At 43.5% G+C, this 25,158-nt stretch overlaps 1 protein-coding gene across 7 annotated transcripts in view; it reads left to right on the top strand.

Moving 5' to 3' along the window:
• Positions 1–25,158, top strand: part of mam (neurogenic protein mastermind) — a 128,718-nt gene that overhangs the window by 93,067 nt on the left and 10,493 nt on the right. For all 7 annotated transcript variants that reach the window (XR_013062916.1, XM_034339721.2, XM_034339722.2 and 4 more), the window contains one exon: positions 22,800–23,132. Coding sequence is in view for 6 of the 7 variants with exons in the window: in XM_034339721.2 (XP_034195612.2) it covers positions 22,800–23,132 (333 nt within the window). In the remaining variant the exon portion in view is untranslated. The remainder of the gene's footprint in view (positions 1–22,799; positions 23,133–25,158) is intronic.

Consider the following 25,158-nt stretch of genomic DNA (forward strand, 5'->3'; position numbering starts at 1 on the left):
TGGCGAGCGACGACGACGAGATGCTCCCAATGATATCGAAGCCTGTCTTCCCGTATAAAGATGACGTAAGCTGGATTCAATGCTGAGCTGGTGTTTTCAGACGTGTTTCACTCACCATACGCCGTTTCGTTTGTCTATGCAAGATTGTCGCATTTTCAAAATGTACCGAAGATTTTTAGATTTCGTTCCTGTTGTCAGGTAGTGGAAGTTGATGAATTATTTATGTCGCGATCTCGAGTCGCGATTTTGCGGCCGATTTTTTGGTATCCTGTTGCCAAGCTGGAGAGAAAGATCGTGGTGTTACGTTTATCGTTCCATCGGGTTCGAAATGTAGAGAAAGTTATTAGTAATCCGTCGCAAATATTTTGAAGAAAAGAGAACCCGGAACACGGGAATTGCGTGTGAATCTTAGCTTCCAGTTGCATGAGTCTTTCGTGTTAAAAATGAAAGCTACTTGGCAGCCACTTAGAAACACGAAATACTTTGGGGCCGTCACGTTAACCGGCTGTTCAGAGCCAGGGGTTGCACGTTACCGAGATTACGTCAATTACTATTGACTTTGAGGAGCTGGATCCTAAAATTCTTAATTGAAACATACCTGTTTCCTTGTGAAAAATAAATCGTTAGAAATGATCATCGTCGAAAATAGCGATAGTTTCATCTATACGCGTATAATATTCTAACGATCTTGAAATATTCCAAGGTAGATAAGCGATGGATTTTATTCGGCTTGTTAAACATCGTTTATAGCTCGTTCGGTTATTGCTTCAATGACGTCAACGGTAATACGATGAAGTAATTTCATAATTGATTCGGGAAATTGCGAAATGTCATGATTCTTGCTCGATGCTAATTCCTGCGATCAGCGAGGATCCCGCACGTCACACTGATTGTGTGATAAACAATTTGTAATTGCGTTTAGCCTGTTCAAAGGGGAATGCAATTTTTCGTAGAAACGATGATACACTCGTTAGCACGCATTAGCTGCTATGTTAGTTCAAAGTTCAGATATTTTATTTGAACACCTCGCGATTAAAGATTAAATATGATTATCCAAATACCAGTGTGAAAATTAAAAAATAAGTTTTTCAATCTTAGACTCATTTTCTAAGGAGCTGGCTTTAGTATATGGGATGTTGTTTCAAAATAAATTGGGTTTGCATGATAAATGGAGCTCAGAAGGGTTAAAATACAGCAGTATAGCGGAATTGCACGCTCTAAACGATTCACCGCGATTCATAATTGCGCTCTTCCTCGTTCGAGGCGTAGAAATTAATCCTCGTCCCTCAAATTAGTCCACTTCTTGAATAATTAGGTTACTCGCCGAGCAGCCTAATGCGAAACCCGACACGCTGTTTGTCGCCGGTTGTTTCTGAAACGCGTGGACAAGGTCGATCGCGTGTTATCGTATGCACGTCGATATTGCATAACGCTCGTTCTCCTTATCGCAGCGAATTCTTTTCTCTTAATCAATCGGTCGCGAATTAACTGAAATATTAAACGAACGAACGAGAATTTTACCAACTCCCCTTCACAAATTCCCCAATTGATATTGTTCCAACGGCAGACGCGTTAATCTTTATCCCCGAAAAAAAATACGTTAGTTAGAGAAATTTTTAATTGTTAATTAACGTCTCGCTTTCGATGATCCGCGAAACAGTAGCCGCTTATCGTGGTTCGCGATACCCGCAGGAAAAAGGTTATTAAACCGAAAGAGAAGAGGAACGAGAGAAGGAGAGGGGAAGCGTAGGCGGAAAAAGAGCCGGCCGACGTCTGTGCGCAATTCGAGGGTGGCTGACAACGGGGGTGGCTACCCCGAAGAGCAGCAGTACCGTATCAAACGTAGCCGTAGCCCTGACGAGATCGATGCGTCGCGCGGCTCATCACTTATTTACGCCTTCATTACTGTAAACAATGCGTCTCCCTTTGCGTCCGGCCTCTCTCGTTCGTTCTCCCTGCTGGTTGGTCCGTCCACGCCGTTCCATCTCGTCTGCCGGTCCGCAAGACCGTTTCTACTCGCGACTGAAGCTGTTCGTTCATTTCCAAAAGTAACCTTTCGCTCTGTCTCTGAAACGCGACGCTTCCTCGCCATTTCATGCTCCCTCTCGTGGATTATTAATTATTAATAGCTCCCTACCAGATAGCGAGCGGATTTTAATTGATAGAAACATTAGAAATGCATCGAGAAAGCTTGCGTTGAATTCTCTTTGAAACGCTAGTCCAGTTCGTTGCACTCTCGATAGAAAGTCGAGGAGAAACAAAGGGAAAGGGGAAGAGGTGACCAAAAGATGGACCCTCAACACAGCATCGTTGACGGTGAATAATTTAGGGACGCAATTAAAAGGAACGTGCCGCGTACCTACGACATTAACGTTCATTAATAAACCACGAATGGATGAGCGAAGAAGCGAGAAGTGGTTAGCTGCGGGGAAAGGAGACGTATAGAGCCGGTATCGCGACTGAGGAGGCGGCGTTTTCAATTAAAATGCCGACATCGCCGCATTGCAGCAGTCGACGTTGGCGTCGGCGTCGGCGTCGTGCGTTATGTGCACAGCGTGGCACACGTGAGCGTCGCCACGCAGGACGTTTATCCGCTTTACCGTCTTCATCGCCGCATCCTCTTTAACCACCCTCTCGTTCCCCGTCCGCCCACTGTTTCTTCGCCTTTTATTACCCCCTCGAATATTCCCCGCTCGCGTTTCGCTTCGCTTTTCATTCCTGCTTACCTGAATGCTAAAGATTCACCCCCCCTATTTACCAGCCTCTCCTCTCTGTCTGTCGTCTTGCCGAGGAAAAAATGAAATGCACGGATTCGAGTGCATTTTTGATACGAACGTTTGGTTGTAAGTAAAGGGTGGGTAAAAAGCAACGTTTGAGTGGACCCAGCGTGAAACTAGAGGGATGCGAGGCATGAGAGGGGATGGGAAGCCTTTCAGATTTACTTTTCGGCAAAGATGAGTGGCAGTAAGAGTGGGTAGTATAAATTGTTGAGACAGGGTTTGTTGAGATTGAACGCAATAGTTGAAAATTATTTCATCCCTTGTTACACCAGGTGGTATTCTTTAACATAGAATCTCGAAGAAAGTAGGCGAAGGACACGAAGTTATTCAGGAACTATCTTAGCTCGTGATTCAAGCTTGCTACCGTCGTCTGCTCCCACAGGACAATCGCGAATCTATCAAAAGGTAATTCTCACGATCTCGAGAGCATTAGCTAAATGAGGACACTCTTTCGAGGAGGGTCGAGTCGCTGCAATGAGCTTCCTCGATCAGAATTCTCTCTTGGCACCCTATCGCGGTGATAAAAGTTTAATCGAGTCGAGGCATCGTCGTCGCATATCGAATCACCGCGGATTCTACTTTGCATTTACCCATTTCTTTGTCATTTCCTCCGCAAATAAATTGGCAATTTCAAAATATTTGATTAGTTTTTGTAATAAAAACCATTTAAAATTATGTTCTCGATATATTTGCAAGGTTCAAAGATAATGCGCGTATCCTATCGTGATCGGGTGATCGAAAATGTGTATCGAAAAATCCTATCGTCCTTTGATCAATGAAAGTCTCGCGAGGAATCGGTCGCGGTATCAAAGCTAATCCAATTTTCCGTGGTGGTTGTCGAGATTAAACCGACGTTAAAACCAAAACCGTAATACCTCTGGTGTTCGATCATCGAAGTTGCCGGTCGAAAAGTTTCATCGTGACTCCTCGAGATCGTTTGCAACAGCTACGTCAACACGTTCGTTACGGAAAAATGGCTCGAGTCGTTATGTCGTCCCTGATATATCCGGCTACCCAGCTTCTCTGGAGAAGCTTTGAAGTCGTTACGAAATTTTACGTCGAAACTTTGCTATTTTTCCAGGGGATAGGGGTTCCGACATCTAGGTTTATTTTGATGAAACCACGGCAACTTTTTCATTATTCCGAGGAACGACGTACGTTTACTTGGACAGAGGAAAATTGGGTGTAAAATTGGTCCAAATTTAAGGGACGATGATGGGTAAAAAAGTTGATGCTTTCTTTCTTGTTAAGGTTTATGATGATACAATAGGGAGTTGAGGGTTAGGTTAATAATAATCGAATTTTAATATATTCTAAAATACATTTTCTCTTTTTATTTTACAAATGGAAAACTGTACATTGTTTTTGTCAGGAAACAGAAGCAGGATTTCTGTGTCTTGAAACACGTTTTTAAATGCACCATGCCAGGTACGCCTGGTGTTTCATGCTCGTCAAAAAATTCACCATCCATTTTCATTGCCCTACGTGTCGCTGTGTATTCTTTTTCCATTGTTTCCATTTACAATACATGTTTTCTCCTCTAAACGGAATATCATTCGCATTTCAGTGGTAGACAATTTTCAATTGGGCACAATGATGACACGTTCACCTCTTTGCTAGCTCGAACATATTTTGATGATATCTAAATAGATAAGAATTCGTATTTTTAGGTATACACTACTTGAGTCTCATTAAAAATGCCTCATTAAAAATACATTCTCCATTTCCTCTGCAAAACGGTGGCGCAAGTTGTTTGGAAAAGAAGTTAAAGCTCGGTGTCGAGGAATCTTTGTTCCTCAGCGAGGTGACGTCCTTCGTAGCTGTGATTTAAAAGGTTCAAAGGTTAGGGCAAGCGTAGCCTGTAAATATTTGTCCCGGCACTTGACACCAATCCCGAAGCTGTCTTTGAGGAACACGGGCTATACGAGTAATAGCTTTTTAAGTTTGGTTTTTACTTCTTCTTTTATTACGTTCCATGCGTTCTCGGCTGCTCATTGTTCCGTTTCGGTTTTCGACGACACGCTATTTTTCTACTTCCCTTTGTGATGTTAGAACAGCGGCTCGGTTTTTATGCGATAAGACCGGTGGTTAAAAATTTAAATTTGGACTCATAGAAAAATAATTAAGAATCGTTTAAATTTTAATCGCATTATTATTTATCGAAGCTGCGATGGAAATGCCGAGAGAAAAAAGGGCTCGAAACAAAGAATATAATGATTTTACCTTCTTTCTTTTTAGTATAGTTATATGTCTAAAATGCGCGTCTTTGAACAATCGTTCGGAACGTATTCAAAGGATAGCGGCCATTAACGAGTTCCAACGCGAAGAGCAGCCTGCCACCAGTGGCGAGTATAACCCCCTTACGCCCGGTTCGCGTCTACTACCCCTCCATAAACCACCCTCGCGACTTGACACACCAGGCACGTAGTATAATTCTTTACTCTTCCGTCCCGCTACACCCCTTTTCCTAAAGATGCACGATTTTCTGCTCTCTAATATAACCAGAAGCGTAGCTAGCAACACCACCCCCATGATCAACAGCACCCTCCGAGTGAACGTTAAGGTTCTGAGTATATCTTCTCGCGTTTCTCCTCTATATTACTGCCTTTCGTCGATGCGAACAGTTTCTAGAATTGTCATTTTAATTTCAGATCTATGTATCTGTAGTGATTGATCTATTATTGCTAAGTATCTGGGGTATGACTCTAAATTAAAAGCTATAATTGGTAACACGTGTAAATTTCATGAAATTCAACATTTTCCTTATTCCGACACGCGAATAAAATGGGTTACAAAAGTTGAACGAACCCTGTAATTCTCTCTATTGTCCGCAAGAATCGTTTCCTAATAGAAGAGGAGAAAAAAGGCAGCGAGTACAACCGACGAAATATCAGAATAAATGTAGGAAAAGAGAGCGAAGGAAAAAAATAGAAAAAGGAAATCGATGAGCGGAAATACCGAGCGGACGTTTAAGGATAAAAAATAGGGGGTGGTGGGTTCGTTGGCGGTGCGAGAGGCCTTCGAGCGAACCAGAGCGAAACGCGGTTACAGAAGTAGAACGAAGGACATGCATATCGAGCCAGGAACAGGGTGAAAAAGGGGATAAGAGAGAGGGAGAAAGCGAGAGAGGATGGAAAGACGGCAATTCGAAGGCTGATGGGGGTTGGAAACGGGTCGTCGAGGGATGCCAGGACGTGAAATGGAAGAAGCCCCGAGGACGGCGTGCCACCTCGTCGCCTCTCTAATGCAACATGACGCGATACGAGCGGACTTATGGTTCACCTAGGGGCTGAAAAACGAGAGAAAAAGACGGCCACATCGGTTCGAGCAGTCACCATCTTCCCTCCCAACTGTCTCTAGAAATTCTTCACCAATCAAGAAGCACTGCAAGTTGTTTCCGTTTAATAAACGAGAGACTGCGTCAGTCTGCATAATTCAGAATAACAGCGTGGTTAACCCTTTCGGTGTTCAGTACGTCGTACAAGACGAAATACGAAGTATTTGAAATAGAATTTGATACAGAAGACGCAGACTTCTATGTTAAATCACGATGTTATTCCTCGTCTAGACGCTATCGAGCGTGTCGATATTGCCTGGCTTTAATTTACAATCTCATTAACTTGTAACGTTGTTAGATGCGTTCAAGTCTCCTTAGATATCGATCCCAAACGAGTCATTTAAATTGGTGTCTCGGCATCGAAATGTCAACCCTTAAATCGAGCCTACCCATAATTTCACTGATTATCATGGTGAATAGTGGCTCGTTTACATTGAAACCGCTGGACGTGAATAAAACATTCGATCGGCCATCGAATATACAGAATCACTTTGGGGGAGAAGTGCTTTTCTAATCTGAATTCTCATTCACCCCTCCTGCGGAAGTAGCGTGAAGCGAATTGGGCGAACGAATCGAAGGGATACGAGTCGAAGGATTGTCAGACGAGAAAGTGGATGGGAAGAAAAAGTAGTGGGTAGTGGATGAAGCTTTACGGAGGTGTGATCTCGTCGAAGGTATCGACTTTCTTCGCGGTTTGGTCCTCGTTCTTGCTGGTAGCTCGATGATGGTACCACTCAGGGAGAAGACTCTGCTTACTCCCTCTCTCCTTTCTATCAGTAACAAGCTTCCTCGCCGCGTGGGTGTACGCGTTCTGGTTTTCGAGTGTGCAGGATACAGCGAGGGTGTGTTATTCACGTGTAGGTGTGTAGAATGTGGATATCGAAACGGTTGTTTCCAAGCCCCAGATAACGGCCGAGGAAGCTACTGGCTGCTGGCTGACACAAATCTTGGCGAGAAAAAACGATCTTCCTGGCTGGGTTGAGATGTTCTACACTCGGCCTTTTCGCTTGTAATTTCGAGGGACTCGAAGGACTAATATCTCACCCTCGTTTACACCCTACCTTGGAAAACTCTTCGAGGTTGACCTTAGAGTTTTCACCTTCCTCTAGTGAACCTTGAGAAACTTTAAACGAAACCGACACAAGGCTTTTTCTCTGTTTTTTTTTAATTGAATAAGATTAATCAATTAGATAGACGTTAATCAATGAAATAGGTGAACGATTTTATTATAACGAACCGAAGGATACACCGAAGAAGTTGAGTAACTAATTACATTACCGAAAGATAAAGTAACTCGAGTGTAGGATCCTCCAATTATTTTGAACGGTACATTTAGAATTGGAGACTAGCTAGTAAGGTTCGTTGCCTCGATACCGTTCGACGGTCATAGAATCCATCGATACCGCCCCATAGCTGCAGAATCGATAAGTTTCTACGTCCCCGTTCGTTATGCACCTTCGAGATTATCAGTGTATTCCTTTTGCCGTAACCAAAGAGAGAGACGGAGAGGAGATAGGATCGATCGTCTCCAAGGCTTTCGGATGACCCGGGATCCGTAGTCGCGATAACGTCGCTTATCGATTACCGTTAAGGATGGTCGTTAAACAAGTTACCTGTCTACTTTTCAGAAGTAAACTCGGTCCTCCTCATCGAGCCTCCTAAACAGCTGCACTTCCAAACTGATCAATTTTCTCTTTTTCCCTCTTCTGTTAATTTTATCAAAATCTACATTAATTAGCAAATAAATGCAAGCTGATGTTAATTTAAAAATTTTCGTTTTTCATCGAAATGAAGTGTGCCAGGGAAGGCGAGGGGATCAAAGGCGACCTCGATCGCGCCCGTTCAAAAATGAATTCATCTATTTTGCTTAAAAAGCGAGAGATCCAGCGACTTTTTCATTCGCATCGCTCGACTATTTCACGGAAGGCAATCCGCTTTTCGCGCGAGAATCGAGCCGATAGCCGTTCGCGTTTCCTATGCTCTCTTGGAAGGATTAAATCGCTCGCGTCTCATCCTGCAGGCTGGTCGATATCCGACTCGACGGCTACCGATGGAAGAACGTTGACCAGCGAATGAAACTTTGCAAGGATACACTGTTCCGCGTGTAACCGTGATGCGCGCGCATTCACGCGACCTCTTTGAATAGGCCAACCCCGATATCCCGAAGGTTTTTTATTTTATAGAAGAAATTAAGTAGCGCTAATTCAGCCTCGTGTCGATCGCGTGCATCAGCGATCTAAGCGATTGACTCTAATAAGAAAGCAATTAAATCATGTCGAATAAATACTGGCAGCCCAGAGATAAGCAAAGAGCGGGTAGAGTGACGGCGTATAACACCAAAGTAGCGGAGGGCCGTGTTTTAGAACCGTCGGAGTCTTCGAATATGGCTGAGAAATTGAAGGGGGAACGAGGAAACGCGTTGCATCGGCGAAGCAGGCTCGAAGGGTGGGTAAGGGGGAAAGGTGGTCGGGTAATCGATGCTCAGCACCAATTAGTAAAACCACCCTGCGTCGAACTGCTTTAAACCGGTTCGACGGAGCAACGCACGGTAGAACGGAGAGGCCGATCGATTTTCTGAAACTCCTTCGCAGAGCAAGAAGAGCTCTGATCCTGCTGCGATCCGCAGCGTTCATCCGCAGTCGGGGATTAAGAGGGCAGCCAGAGGAATTCAGACGCTTTCTTGCTGTATCGGTTCATTTGCGTTAAGGTACATTTATACACAACCATACCATTAACGTACCATCTAAGTACATTCAGCTGCAACGAAGACTTCCTTCGGGTTAAGGATAAGAGTACCGGAAGGAATTTGCCACCATTTGCCATGTTTAAAGAATACGGATAGCGGTTAGATCGTTTCTTACCATTTTCTCATAAATGCCTATATTAAAGGCTAGGTTGCGGGTGGCGAAAATCAGGTTGGGTTTCTCCAAGTATGGTCAAAATGTTACGTATGCAATCGTCCAGAATGCTCGAAGCGTCCAAGGACAATTTTCGTCCGATCGATTTTCTGATGTTACGTAGCACGTATTTTGTAGACTACAGACATTTCTGCGCTGGAAATTGGGGGAAAGAATAGGCGGGCAGGATGGTTCAATTGATTGAACCGCTCGTCCGGCGAACGAAAAAGCCTCGAATTCAAATTCCGGTTACATAAATCGTGGGATTGATTCTTTTATTCGGAAAAGTTCGGAATGCCGGAGCTATTTAGAGTACGTTGACCGTGCAATTTCCTAAATCTTGATGGTCATCGTGACTAGAGTTTCGGTTCGCTTATTATCGATCGATAATGTGAACTTGATTGAAAATTACTCTACTCTAATTCAAAGTAACGAACTGACGAAGCTAGTAGAAATATAATTTAGTTTCATTGTTGCGTTGGAGATGACAGACATCGAAACTGGAACAAGTTTACCCATCTATTAAGACAGTTAGAGGGTGGGTGAGCGCGAGACAGGGAAATACTAGGGCCGAGGTCACACGAGCATCCAGAATGACGTCGGTTGTAGAAATATTTTTATATTACCTTTTCTCGATATAAAAAGCAAATGGTGGGAGGATCCTCCTTTTATCCCTGTCCTACGTTACACCAAACTGTACGTCGGTTAGAATATGATTTTAAACAAAAGGTTGAAAGTAATTCGCCTGAATCGTGATCCACTTTGATTCGCAATGCGCGAAAGATCATCGTCCAAAGTACCACGACCCTTTTCTTCTCGTAAAGGAAAGGATCTCTGGTTTCCCGTAAGGGCAACGAAGCCGTTAGACGGTAGTAAACAAAGAGCAGCGCCAACGATAATTAATACGCGGCTGGCTGTACCGGCAGGAACGAGGAGATGGGTGAGGTCTTCTCGGGGAAGCCGAGGATGTGATTAATGACGAGTTTACCGGCTTCTTCGCCATTGTGCCGACTAATTATGCCTTGGTCGCGCGGTGAACCCACTCGACGATGCGAGAGAGCATCGTTCTCGTCGCGGAAAGCCTGGCCACCGATGCAAATGGACCCTGGGTACAACGCGTTCGAAGAGAGTGCAGCATTTAGCGTCGCTACTTGGATCGTTGATTCATCGTGGTACTCTTTAATCACACGCTGCTTTTTGTTGTTTGCTCCAACTTAGCAAAGGATTATTCCATTTGAATCCGATCCTTCGGGGATGGGAAATGATATTCTTTGATGAGCAAATTTTAGTACAAAAATCGTAACTTCCGTGTTCGTTATAAAATAAAAGTTATATTTAAAAAATATCATGGGAAGTGGAGAAAATTCAAAGCGACGTTTGATCACGTCTGCAACCCTTTGCAGTGACCGGTCATCGGTCGGCCGACATTTGCCTTTCAACCGATCAGTCTGGCCTGTACGCAGAGCCCTGGCAAAGTATCGAAACGTCAAACTCTGTCGAAGCATCAAAAAAACGTGTTCTCTCTTTCCGTCACCTTCGTTCGTCCGAAATAGGTAGAGGTAGTAGAGCCACCATCATCGGTGGTTCTCTACTATCATAGAGGCTCTCATCGCGGCTACCTATACCCATACGTCCTCATATCATCCACGTATGAGAGTAGACAGAATATACAGAGCACTAAATGCCGCTATCGGAAATCGATATCGGAGAGCCACAGCCAGCAGCCACTCTTCGTATCCCTTTCCTCTCGAACCCCCTTTTCACTTTCCTTCTTCCTACCCCCTTCGTTCTGCAGCTTTTCTCCCCATCTCCTCTCTCTCTCTCACCTCTACAATTTTTCGTTTACTTTTTTCTTTTACTTCTCGCAATTTCATTACATCTTTCTGCAGTTTCGCCGCTTCGACTCGCGTTTGTTTCTCGCGCCGCGCACCTTGGAATTCTTCAAAGGGTTAGCTAGCAGACTCCGCGCAAAACCACCCTTAAATTCTTTCCGTGTCGCACTACCTATCCCTGTTCGTCGCTTTCGTCTCGCAGCGAGCAAGCGAGAACGAGACCGAGATTCTCGGCCGAACGAGCGTATCGATCGGACTTTTCGATAACGATGAACGTTATCGTCGACACGCCCGCAAAGAACGACAGCTCGATCGCGCCTCCCTGAAATATTATAATTGACGATGATACGAGCGAACGGGGATTGATTTTTGACGCGGTACCTTTTATCCTGTCGCGATACTGTTAAAACGATTATTCATTTTTTTTTTTTTCTAACACCTCTTTGTTTTTTTTTAACAACTAGCCGCGAAGAGAATGACTGTTTAACACGGTATCGATCAACGCAGTCGCGAACGACCACCCTCTGCCGTAAACACTTATTTTCGCGTGTGCGTGCGGCCGTATAAAAGGGGGTTCAAAGGGAAACTCGAGGGAGTGTATGGCGAAAAAGAGAAAAGAAGGAGCGTACCGCGAAGGAAGGGAGCGTTGACTACACGGAAACGAAGAAAGGTAAAAAAAAAAAGAGGAGGAGACGCAGGAAGGTGGAAGCTTCAAGTCACAGAGAAAATAGCTGGCAGACACAGGTTACATTAAACGACGTAATGCAGCGCGAGCTTTACGAGAGCAACGCTTTTAATTCGTTCGCGATCGTACACGTTTCGCGGCATCAAAGTGCCACCAGCTCGAGTAGCCGCGGTGAATTTCATCGTTTAATTGGTAACCGAGTCCTCCCTTTTCTTGCCACCGTCGTCGTTTCGATCGTGGCTCTCCGCGGGCCGATCGATACCAACCACCAGGTTAATTTTTAAATGCCCACTTGATAATTTTGGATCGAATTATTCCAGAGGTAATTGACACGAAGTTCATGCAACTTGATTATGTGACCTATGTTATCATTGTTATAACTCCTATCTAATACTTTGATAATATCCTGTATAATTTTTCAAATTAATTAGAATTTCAATTGATTGATTCATTTCTTGGTACAAGTTTCGTTAGAAAAAAATATCCTCAAATGTTTTGAGTAATTTTTTAATCAGTATAAATGAAAACATTTTACAAACGTTTCATAATCTGATAGGAGGGAAGCTTATTAGCCGATTCGCGCGGCACATTACAGATCTCATCGTCTGCTCATTTTCCTCTCTCAATTTCGAGATAGAAAACTCGAGCGTGTTTCCAATACACTTGAACAACGTGTCTGCTGGTACGTTATCCAGATAGCATAATTAAATTTAATTAACTGTTTCGTAAAGTGGTAGAGGGAAGGACGTAAATAGATGTTCGCCGCGCGGAAATTTAAACGCGGCTCGCCTGAGAACGTTCTAATTAAAACGATGCAACTTTCGCGAATTTTCGTCGAATTTAAAAATTAAACTGCCATCGAATCCGGTGCTTATCGCGAAGATCCTTTACGATATTATCGTCGGTTCTCTGTGAAAGAGAACCTCGCTATCGAGTACAAAATTTTATCGAAGCATCGTTTGGGAAAATTGTCAAAGTGTTTACAATGGTCACCTCGGACACCGGTGAAAAGTTCTTCGATTAATATCCGTTTGTTCCGCGGCATGAAAAGAGGTGTCGATCCCGTTCGTCGCGTGTCCATTTCATTTTATACCCGGTGGGTGATTCAATTTACTGAAGTATCATTGCTCGGAAATCTGATGATCGGAGCCTCCCTTCGAAAGGTGCGATTCATGGCTCGCATGATAGAAAACCATGGAATTTTTAACAAAGTATACCTTAGTCTGTATAATCGCCTTAATACGTTCGCTGCGACCGTCGAAGCATTATTTAGCTAAAATGTGATCATCCGTGTGTCACTCATTAACTGTGCTTCGACGTTGCTCGTAGGAGCTAGGATATAGTGGCACGCAGTATGTTCCTAACATTTTCTAAAGAAGGATCAACTGCGAGAAAATGAAAAAATCGATATGTTTGACGATCAAACCATATCCAAAAATATCGCGTAATACGAGTTCCAATTGCCCCGATTCTGAGCCACGTCGTTGCTTGCCTCTCCGTGCCACAAGATCAACCTTGCGACTGATCAATCGCGCGAGACGCCGCTTCGAAATTCAAAGGGTATGTCCAGGTTCGAGTACGGTCGATCGATTTACACATGTGCGCGCGCCTTTCTCTCTCTCTCTCTCTTTCTCTCTCTTTCCCCTTCTGGTTTGGTAGCAGCGTGTCCGTTGAGGATCAGAAGCAATGGGCCCTTTCGCGCGTCGATGTTACCTGCTCGTCGGGGCTGCTAATCATCGGGTTACGCGATATCCGTACACCGGTTGCTGTGCAGCCAGCATATAGAAGGCAGTTAACCGATTGCAACGCGGCAAGTATCGACCAGGAAGCCGTGTGCAAAGCTTCTGCTTCTGGCTACCGGTAGAGTGTCCCTTACCGTGAATATTACGCTTGTCACCCCCTTGACTGAACTTCTCCGCGCCCAGCTTACGCGCAACCCCCGCTTGAACCGTATTCAAGCGTTTCCCTTTCACCGTGTAACCCAACCTCTTCGCTTCGCTAGATTCTTGCTCACCCTTTCCACGAGTCATTAGCCACGCGTTCAATTGCAACGGCGACGCCTGTTTGGACACTCGACGCCGAAAATTTTCCACCAACCCTCCTTCCCTATCCATCTCCGTAAGAGAGGCTGTTGACCGCTATACGACGAGTATGTAAACGCTTCGACTATGAATACCAATCGATTATCTCGCGCGTGTCGTTTCATTGACACTTGTAAATGTAACGAATAATTAGTGAAATGAATGAGAAGATAAACTTTACGGTACCAAAGTGAAAGTTTCGGATAGAAAATTAATCGTTCCTATTTCCACGTTTCTACTGATATAATTTCTCGTTTTCGTTCTGTGTTTGTTGGTTTTCCTAGGGAATGCGAGTAATTACGAGATCGGTTACTGAAATAACTTTATCGCGCAGTAAGATTGCGCGTATTAAAAGTTTCAACTTGATTAATGTTATTATGTGTGGCGTGTTACTGTATCGCGTGTTATATTGATATACTACATTATTAAATACATGTTTCACTTGATTTGATCGTAGTGCGTGGTTTGAGAGCATAAGATACATGAACGAATCTATCAAAGTTGATTTTATTGCAGCTAACGTGTTATACAGCGATATCGTACTATATACTTAACAAATCTGATAAAATATTTCTATCATCGCCAACAAACGTGCTGGAACTTCATAGAAAATAAAGCAGATGCAAATTGCAATCGGGCATTAACCGTTTTGTTTTGAGACATGCTAATTCGCCGGTGAGACGTCTTCCTGGTGTTCAGAAATATTGCGCTCGTTTCTGCGTACAGGAAGCGTAGCCCGAACGATGGAACGCTGAAAGCGTCGAGTATACGCGAAAGATTCCTGCTGGTAATCAGCTTAATTACCTTCCGCTCGAAAGTGCCGGACAACGTGAGCCGGTTAATGCACGGCGACTAATTGACCGCTGTAAGGGTTCACGAGTGTAGCCATTTAACACGGCGATGGTGCGCAGTGTGAATCATAATAATAGAACACTTGTGCTGGGCTTGTGGGTCCACGGTGCACACGGTGCTTAATGTTTCAACGTTTTAAGCCTCGGTTGGGTACTTTAAGCGGCTGCTTCCTTCGATATTTTTACCTCCTTCGTGGACGCACCATGGGAAGGGAAACCGCTGCGGAGATTCGTTGAACTCGAGCAACGATGTTTCGCTGAAATTCGATGGCTTTTCGTAAGAAAATTAATCTGAACGCGTCTATGTTAATTTCTAACACACCTAGGAATATCATTTTCTCTTCACTTTTATTATTTAAAAAAAAAATGCTATTCATGATTTTTGTTGATAATCTCATCACCTAGTTAGTTACTCGTGTATTTCCTGCTAGTCGATTTTGCGTCGGTGTTTTTTTGAATCGCGTCGCACCGCGTGATAATTAGTTACTTAAAACAGCAACGCGTTTGCTTGTCGCTGGTCGCCGGTGGCGCCTGCGCTACCTCGATGAATCGCATTCTTGCCGGCGCGTAAATGCATAATGCGTCCCTCCTCTTCGTCCCTCTGGTCGTTGCTCTCGTTCTCTCCGCGATGCGCAGATGCAACGAGGAGACCGAGCACAGTGAAATTAAAATTATCGCTTCTCCAGCGGCGTGGAGAATTTCGTCGCTTCGCCTACTCGCACGACGGTGGTGCAACGCGAGGCTGATGCACGATAACGAGCGCGACTAAAAATCGAAGCGAAAACCACGGTGTAAATCTGTCGACGCCTTCGAAAGCATCGAATCTTGTTTCCTATTTATCGAATATCCATACGAAGCACGTTGAATTTCTTTTAAACGTTATCGTCGAGCCTGGAATTTCTATTTATATATTGCACGCGCGACGATATTAAATGAAAGAATAAAAAATACATAGAAGGTCGACTATTTATTTCTCTATAGATTTTTGGACTCTTCTCAACGTCGTCTAACAAAGATGCGTCGATAAACACGAGCCTTAGAAGGCGAGATCAATAGCGTAGTGATTATTAGACGATCAGAGAGCCGAGGCGATTGCATTAACCCAGAGTCGGTCGGGTCTATCTTGAGTATAAATTTATCAACGTTCGGCTGATTTCTCCGACGTATTCAAGAGGTTATATCGGGAACGTCGATGCGAACGTTCGCCTGTTGGTTCTCGCCACTTACGCGACTGTTTCACGACGCCAGTTCCTCGAATCGACCGGCCTCCGGCCGATCCGAACGTTCTCTTCGAGTGGCGACGAGAACGAAGGGAATGTATACTTACGACGAAGCAAGGGGGAACCGACGGGAACACAAGAACTTGGCTGTGGAACGGTTTAGAATGGAAAGGGAAAAGTAGAAAGAGGGAGGCTAAAATACAGGAGTGCAAGACTACTTGCTTGGTGAATAGTATAGAAGGGAAAACATACGTTTGCCGAAGAGTTTTCGAAGGAAATAAAACGAATGTTAAGTTATGATGGCGGGGACCAAGCATAGGTGTGGGTCGCGTGTGGCCTTTGAATTCTTCACGGAATTTCGATGGCAACCCTCTTCGTTTTATCCAACCCTGTCACCGTTACAGTCACGTGACCACACCCTCGCGTGTTCCGGAAGATATCCTCTTTATATCCTTCTCTTAAAATTTGGCTTACACGCCTCTCTCTGTCTACGTTCAGTACGTTGTTTAACAAAACAGAAATGTTCCATAGAAGTCTAATTTAATAGGAAACATCGACTTCGTTGTTGTTTGCAAAATTATCCTGAAAATGTCTTTTCGTTGATCATTGCATTCCTTCGAGATTTCTTCTGACCGTAAATGCCATTTTAGTTTGTAAACCTGGAATAAAGTAGGACCGTTTCACTTGTGATTCCGATCGGTTAGCCGAACAGATTCGATCCGGCTTATCGAGCAGCTCGGTTAGGAGAAAAGCTGTCGTGTCTGACAATAGCTACGGCTATACTACTGAAAAGCGGCTCTCCTTGTGTCGGGCTATTCTACTGCGGTGATCTGTGCTTCGGTCCGCCTCGAAGGGCAATTTCAAGTACGGAGGACGAAAACGAGACAAGGAAAAGGGATAACGGGACAGGATTCTATCGTTTGTAGAGATTTTATTTTCTCGAATCAACGAAACGAGTAGCAGGCAATTTATTTCGATTAATTACAAATCAAACGATTAAATAAAATTCCAAAGTTTAATTAGGTATTCAAACTGTTAAATTAAATATTTAATAATTTCGAAACCATTCGTAGTATATGTTATAAAAATGTATTCTACAAGGAAGTAATGCAAAAGATAATGAAAAGAAAATGAATGTAACGGCAGAAGAGAAAATGGGAAAAAAGTTTCGGCCATAGGAGGATTACGACCGCGTGCGGGAAACGTGGAAGCTGAAATGCGGTTTATAATTTGATTCGTGGAAGAGCATTCCAGTGTTCACAGTGTGAAAGGTAACATGTCCATACTGCAGAGAGTAAAATAGGGGACCTGTTCAACATACAAGGGAAAATGTAACGGGCTGTTCTACCGATGCAATAGAAAGTAAAACACGCTAGAATTCTTTTAAACACGCTCTGTAATCACAATGCATCTAATGAAAATTATTATCCAGAATATAAGATATAAACATTCTTCTAAATTTGTCCTGTTTCTTATACTTAAAGAATAGCCTTTGATCGATCATATTGTCAGTCTGAAAAAAATGTCCGATTTTAGAAGAAAAATGAACGAAAATGTTCGCAAAGATGCGTTTGCGAAATCCTATTTGTCGAGACGAAGTGCTCGAGATGTATGTACGTGCAAGTGCTGTAAGTAGAATGTGGATGACCGGTTAGGCGCGAGAAATAACGATTCCATGATTCCCCGACGAGCTTCACCTCCGCTGCGTTCACGTTCCTTCCATCCAGCTTCTTCTTCCCTCGTTTTATTCCCGCCATTATTCTCGACAACGCGATGCATGCTTACCTGTGATCCTCTAACCAGTTTCTCCGATAGAACCTTGTCTAACCGATTTTACAGGAGCCGATAATTCGTCGTCGTGTTTGGGAACACCAATTGCTCGATTTAATTTTATTAAATGAAATTCGTATCGTTCCTAATTAGTGATCAGTGTATTAATGAAATGTTCCTTCTTCGTACTCTCAGGTTCTTTCACCGACTCGATCATTCACACATTCGCTCGTTTCCTTAAAGCAAGCATGCTATCTCATCTTCCGGAGAAACTACCTACGGAAATTTAAATTGAACACGAGTAATCCGTTCGCGTAGCAGGCAAGGAAGTTCAAATTGAGATACCTTCGAACGAGTCAGCTTCTTCTTCGCTTAATCGTTTACCAGGATTACGATCTTCGTTTCAGAGATTGTTCGCGTAAAGTTAATAACGCGTTGCTCATATTTGTACAGTTAATAGGAGGCGATATAAAGGAGAACAAGGCTGTTGAAGCAGCCAGTCCAGCTTTCCGGACGCATCGGAGATCCTTTAGTCGCCATTTCACGTTTCTTTCTCCCTGTTTCTGCATACTCTGTGCCGGGAGAAGGATTACACGAGGCAGAACAGCGACTCGAAACGCACCATTGTTCTATGGCGTTAACTTTTCGACCGGATTATTCCGTTCCAAGCACGCTGTTCGTAGTTTCCTATCCGTTATCCAACCGGCATTTTTCGGCGCTGGCTACCTTCGAGGATAGAAACACCAATGACCATCGGATTTTCCTCGTTGGATTAACGATATGTTTGCTCATTTTTCCCCCAGTTATATTCACACAGGGTAAATTTAAATAGGTTTTCTGGTATTCGAAGATATTAATTGAATTTTCATGCTTCGGAAGAATTCTATGAACACATTGGACGTCACGCGTTGATAAGTCTCAAGATCTTAATGAATCGGATTTGAAAAGTTTCGAATATCAGAATTGCAGCAAGAAATAATGTAGCTAATACAAATTGCCTTAACAGGTGTGTGGGTCGTTGTCGGTGGTAGCATCGCCAGGTTGAATGTGTACCGAGTGGCATGCTGCAGGGTGGGGACGAGGGTGGAGGTCACCGTCCGAAAGAATCCTCCGCTTCGTTTTCGTCCTTCTTTCTCCCTCTCGAATTCTCTCCTTTCTCGTTCTCCTTGGTCTTGAACGATATACACCTCTTCCTGCCACGCAATTGCTATCTCCTTTACTCTTCTTGGTACACGCTCGATGCACTTTGGATTCCTCCTCGGAACGAGCTGGGATTCTTCGCGAGGTGTCTATCCGAAGGTCGCTCGGCTCGAGCTAGCGTGCATTCGCCCATGTATTTTCGAGCGTGTTGCCGCGAGGAGAAGATGCTTCTGAAGCTTATGCACGCTAGTTCGGGGAGCGAGGAATATGCACGCTGGATCGTGCAATTTTGTTTCTTTTTATTTCTAACTCTATTTTTTAATTCTATTCAAAATTTCATTCGTCAATTATTATATTATATTTTTGTATGACCCTCTGTGTGTGTCTGTGGAAATACACAATGGATCCGTGAAATGGAAGAATCTTCTTCTGGTCGTAATCAAGAAAGTACTCAGTGAACAAGCAACTGACCCTGGGAACCTTCGACTCTACGTATCAAATTCTACCGTCTTTCAAGCCATTCATCAGATGCTTCAAACGAGCTTTGTATTTCCATTCCACTTTTCAGCCTGTACTCCCAATCCCATCTCCTCGGCTAACCCCAATCCCGCCCACGTTTTCCGGCTTTCCAGCCTTTTTCACCGTCTCTATTCCCATCGCGGTTCGTTGTTGCCTCGGCAACGATCGAACACCAGAAGCCCAGAACCCACGACTTTCCTAGCTTTCATATCCTTCGACGTGTGGGAGAGACACTCGTACGAGAACGCTTACCCGCTCGCCAACGGAACGAGCGGACTCGCCAGCGCTATGATTAGCGATTACGGCATCGCGATATTAGCCGCAACGCGATTCCTCGCTTGCTACTCGCTCACGCTTCCGTGCAACACGGCTGATGACGAAGGCTTTATACGCGAATTAACCACGCTTTCATCCGTACCGCTTTGCTACCAGTGACGACCTAATAATCGTTCGGAATCATTGAAAATATCATTCAAAATTAAATTCTTCGGAAACTTTGCTATTTAATTAACGCGAATAGAATCAATTTCTATCCCTAATGCAATTACATTTTTGACCATCAACCTGGCTATCGTTGAATCAACACCCCACGATGGTAGCTAAAGATTAAGCGAAGCACAAGCGGCGATGCAAATTCGTTGCTTTGAAACACGAACACGAATCGAGCAGGTAGATTTTCGCTGGTTCTCTTCGTATATATACGTGACTTTTCTCAGATCGATAACGCGCCGCACAGTCACTCGCAATCACAACCTGAAACGGATATTATTAATTACACGAGACGGCGCTATCCGTTCGTGTAATTAATAATTAGTACCTGACGCGATAACTATACTCTGTATAACCTACGCTGAATATCACTGGTAACTGGTTTGTTAATCCGTTCTGCCGGCAACATAGTAGCGAAGACGGTGATTATGCGATACACACGTATCGATACGCGCGTTTTATGCAACAACCACGAACGATCGATGATACGAGTCGTTCGTTAAGCTGCATCCTCGAATCGTTCGAGGTATACACGTCGATCGTTAATGCCAGCAGCGTCATTAACGGTGCTCGATTGCATCGAGGCGTGATTGGAAGTCCCTGGAATACCCGATTCATGAAAATCGTTCGTCGAGCGTGCGTCTAAAAAAATATTCCTCGCGTTTTGTCCACGCTGGAATCATTAAAAGTCTCAAGCGAATAACACTTTTATTTATTTCTTGTACGAACAATGGAGGGAAGAGGAGGTCCACCTGCGCGATAATAAAACGAACGGCTTCGGAGATCCGTAGATGGTGTTAGAATCGTGTTTCAGGACTCTCCATATTAGTATTCTCGTCCGAACGGGGTAGGTTTCAGGGTTCGTTCAGGAAAGCCTAGGACACTCGCGGCCTCGCCGAAACTCCGCGGTCCTCGTGAGCAGGAGATAACAAGACACGTGCTATGCAGACGTCGCGTCCAGGAGTTCCCAGCGGGACGGCCCGTCGTGATTTAGGCTAATTATGCGCGACCTGGGCCCGACTGGCTTTCCCCGTTGGCATCATAACTAAAAGCCATCGGTGTTGTCGCTTTACTTGGCCCTTGCAAACGTGTAACTTTACCCGCTCGTTTCTACTCGAGATTGTGTACCTACGGCTTACGTGCTCGTGGTTTTAACCGTGTTCACTGCCATGGAGATGGTCGAGTTCGCACGAACTTGGGAAGATTTAAAGCGTCGAATACCACAGGGGGTCACTACCGACCGATCCCGCAAATTAGCTATCATCGAATAATTAAAGAGAAAGGAATATTTTGGAAAATTTTCAGCTCGATTTAACTTCCGGTACCTTAATTACGCGCCGCGTCTAATTTCCGTGTAGTTAACAACAAAGATTTGTTATGTAAAGCGATGCTGTTATTCCTGAAAGTCCGTAGGACGTGATATAATAGCGGTCGGTGCGCGGAACGAGTCGTTCTACTTGCAAAACGAAGCCTAAGAGGAAGGTCTGCGAGCGTCAGGCGGCGCTAATTGCCGTAATGAAGATTATTCGCGGAGAATGCGAAAGGGTGCGCCATTGTCTCGGTGAAATAGTACCGTGACCGTGCAGAATTCAGCAGGTTGGTCAGCTAGCTCGGCGATCTTTTGATACACAAATATTTTCCTGTCCAACAAACGAATTACAGGAACACGGTTTCTGTACACCCGATTACGCGTGTCTGTTTAACATGTTAGTTAAATAGAGGACACTGTTGACTGATATCTAAAGTTTAACTGTACAATATAACAGGGTCAGATTTGACAAAGGAAAACAAACATTTTTTAACTTTGTAATTTAAGATTTGATTACTTGACGGAAACCCTTATCGCCTTGCCACATAGTCTAGCAGTATTTAAAAATATAACCGGATGAAAACAAATAACATACATAAGTATGCCTTGAAAACGTGGCAAGACACGCGTATCGATAGTCGTGGCCACCGCAGCCATCATAGATCATTGCGTTATCGAGTTACTTCCGAAAGTCGCTTATTGTTGCACCAACGATGTTAGATAATTACGTATCAGCGATAGAGACTGTTTACTACGATCGTTCGCACCATGTAACGATCACTGCTTTTGAGATATTAATGAGAAATAATAAGAACGCGTTATCTTTCAATGGTGACTTTGCTTTTGAGAATCAAAAGTGACCTAGAAATAATTATTCAACATTAATGATTTACGATCCTTTGAAATGATACATACGTAGTTCGGATGGTATTATATTTAGATCCAGTTGGAAATTGAAAATTTCGTATCTATAGCAAAAGCATGGAGGCTTGTCTCGATTATGCACGTGCCGAAGACCTTGTGACACTTAGGCACAGCCACGTCGCGTCGGTCATAAGTCGCACGCTATAATAAAGTACTGACGAAGTACCAGATCAGGCCAATCTCCATACGATGCGTACGAACAAAGGATTGGCAAAGACGACCAATAAGTGGTTCGAGGCCAAACAGAAATGTCCTTCTTCCTTTATGCTTCGCAGTAGAATTCCGCTGACCGTTTGTGATAACAATACAAAACAGGATACAAATTGAATTTCTTTTTTAAATGTCCATACAGTATAATATAGAGGATCGTTTATATTTTATATAAATCATGAAATTTGACGAGGAGAGGCATAAAGTCGAACTAGATTACCGCGACTCGATTGTCGGGGTCAAGAGTCATCGAAGCCATACAAGCCTTGATCGTGCCTTAGTCTACCTCCTCCTCGATCCTTTTACCCTTCGCCGCTCGGTGGATGAGTTATTGAAGAACGGTAGCCATTTTGTATCATTGGCCACGATACAAGCGACGACAGGACAATAGTCGCCACTTGTCCACCGGTTTTTTCCAAGAAATCAAATTCCAGCCCACCTGTGGCGAGCTTGTTCTTCGTCGTACCGGTATACCGATGAAAAGTACCGATCGATCTGATCTATCTTCGATCGTGGATCACACGAAACGGACACAATCATCGTGTGCGACGATAAAACTATCTTTTGTCGTGCCCTCGTAATGATCTCTGTTGAGACAGAAAGTTCAGGATACACATTGCTAGATTAACCAGTTACGATTATTTTCTTGACTAAATCTTTTATTTCTCATTTTCCTATTATACATAGAAAATAAAAAATCTAATAATCCAAAAATTCATTAACACTAACCTCAGTATCTGTTTTTTTGATTACAGGTGTCTGCGGGTCAGCATATGCAATTCACAGGAGACCTGAAACCCGGTGTATCAGTGGCCGCTCAACAGGGCATGTACTTCAACCAACAACAGAGCCAAAATCAGTCAGGACCAGGTGGTCAAAACGACACGTACTGTTCTGTCTCCCAGTCTCAGACAATCAACTTCACTCAACAAAGTCTGAAACAAAGAGCCGCGGCCGCGGGTGGTGTTCCTCAGCCTGCAGGAGCTCCAGGAGCTCGTAACCATCCTCAACAAGTGCCGCAGAATCAGGTGGACCAACATCAACACGCGAAGCTTCTTCAGCAACAACAACTGATGCGCGCTCAGCAGGTTGGTGTTTCCCTCGTATACATTCTAATCGATTATTCGAAACTTTTGTACACGTGCTCTCGCGTTCGAGGGCGTGAACAAAGGTTGCTTTATGGTTTAATTACCTAATGGCCCTGAACGATCCTTATCTATGGTAATAGGAACAGTGTTTCGCTGATGGTGAGAGTGGAAGGATCGGTACCGGTTTTAGGTTAATCCTCGTTCGAGCTTTTAATTATACGAGGTTTGATATTATCGAGGAGCTAAGTTGCTTTTGAAATAAAGGTATTTTTAGAAATTGGTGGGTAAGTTGATTAGAAAGGTTGAAGAGTATAAAACATAGGAGTAGTAAATGTTAATTAAATGAAATAATCGTATTTGCATCATTTCTAATATTAACGCTTTGTGACTTCAGTGTACAACCTTTTATGTCATCATTCTCAACCTTATTTTTATCCATCATATTCCGTGTTAATTAAAATTTCACACGTTAATTTTTCTTAGTTCGAATTCGATTCGTTGCCCAATTTCCTAGCAGAATTTCATCGAAAGATGTATTTTCGTATTGTTTAAGGCGCGATTTGGTTATCTATCTTGTAGACGCGAACAATAACATGTTTCGGAAGCTTATTCTGATCGACTATCGAAGATCGGAAAGAAATCGCGTCGTGATATCTTCGGTGGCGCGTTATCCGAAACATTAAGCTCGTCGGTGTGCAACAGGTATCGCGGCTCCTTTGCAACTTCTGTTCCATCGTTCTGAAAGAAGCGGCACAAATAGCAGGAGCTTCTTAGAGGTCGCGGAACAATGAACGGAAACTTTTTCTGCAACCGGAAAATCTGTGTTCACTCGCGTTTCCTGCTGCGAGCGTAATGTCGGATATAACTGTGACGCGATCTTACCTTTTCTTGCGATATTCTTGAACATGAAAGTGAATAATTTAGTAAACTGAAACCTCCGGCATACGTTTTGTTTTGTTATTCAATATGTTGTTTTTTTATGTATGACTCTGAATGATTTATGAAAGGTGAAATAATTAAGTGATCTTTCAGTTGTATTTTCTGACATTAGTTTATTACCATAATCTTACAACGTCCTCTATATTTCCTTATTAAGATTTTCACTTTTTATTCTCGGCTATTGTTGTTGCCCTTTGTGCCATTCGAAAAATGGGAAAAGAAGAAAAATGTAGAAGAGACTTTCATTTGTATCAAGTTGTTGTTCTAGTTACTCGTTGGTACAATGTAACGCCGGCAACTTTGCAATCAGACAACATTTGCATGCAGTCATTTACATCTTGTCCGGCACGGTGTTCTTCATCTTTTATGCATTCCCAATTTGCATCCGAAGAAACTGTGTCCACAGGCTCAATTACTGTCACTGAATCGTCGTCTTCCACGAATTACTTTCTTGAACGATGCTCGCCAGTGTGCTATTGAAAAATTGCTAAAAGATCGAATGTAATATCGTGTCGTGCCTCGATTTGCCGGTTTATCGTTCGAAATCATGCGATCGAGAACGGTTCTACTTAACCCTTCGATTTTGAATAAATAAACGATCCTTCTTTTTACCGATGGTATCCTTACGCTTGTGTATTTGGAAACTGCAGAAAAATTGTCGCATCAAGTGCGTAATATTTTTATATACTTTCACTGAATATCCTAAACGGTGTATTTCAATCTTATCGATCATCAGAACGATTTATCGCGTTTCCCTGAGTAAACAAACTGAGAGGGAAGATTGAAATCTGCAGCGCAGAATTATTAGCGATTTACAGATCTGCACGATGCACTCGATGGTGCAGTCACGTTGCGCTCGCGGACATGCAACATAGATTTATTAACGAATGACTCAGTTATAATACCAACTATTACTTTAACAATGTTAAGGTATCGAAGGCAGTTCTCCGATCGTGCTCCAGTTACTAATTGTAGGTTTCGCGCAATTGGTTAGTCATCCTTCGTCAAGTGTCGACCTTCCGCTTCGTTTTTCGCTCGATGATCCTCTCAATTGCTCTTCTTTAGCCGTGAGAGCGCTTTAAAGAAG

Source organism: Osmia lignaria, chromosome 10 (genome assembly GCF_051020975.1).
Source record: "Osmia lignaria lignaria isolate PbOS001 chromosome 10, iyOsmLign1, whole genome shotgun sequence".
Lineage (NCBI taxonomy): Eukaryota > Metazoa > Arthropoda > Insecta > Hymenoptera > Megachilidae > Osmia > Osmia lignaria.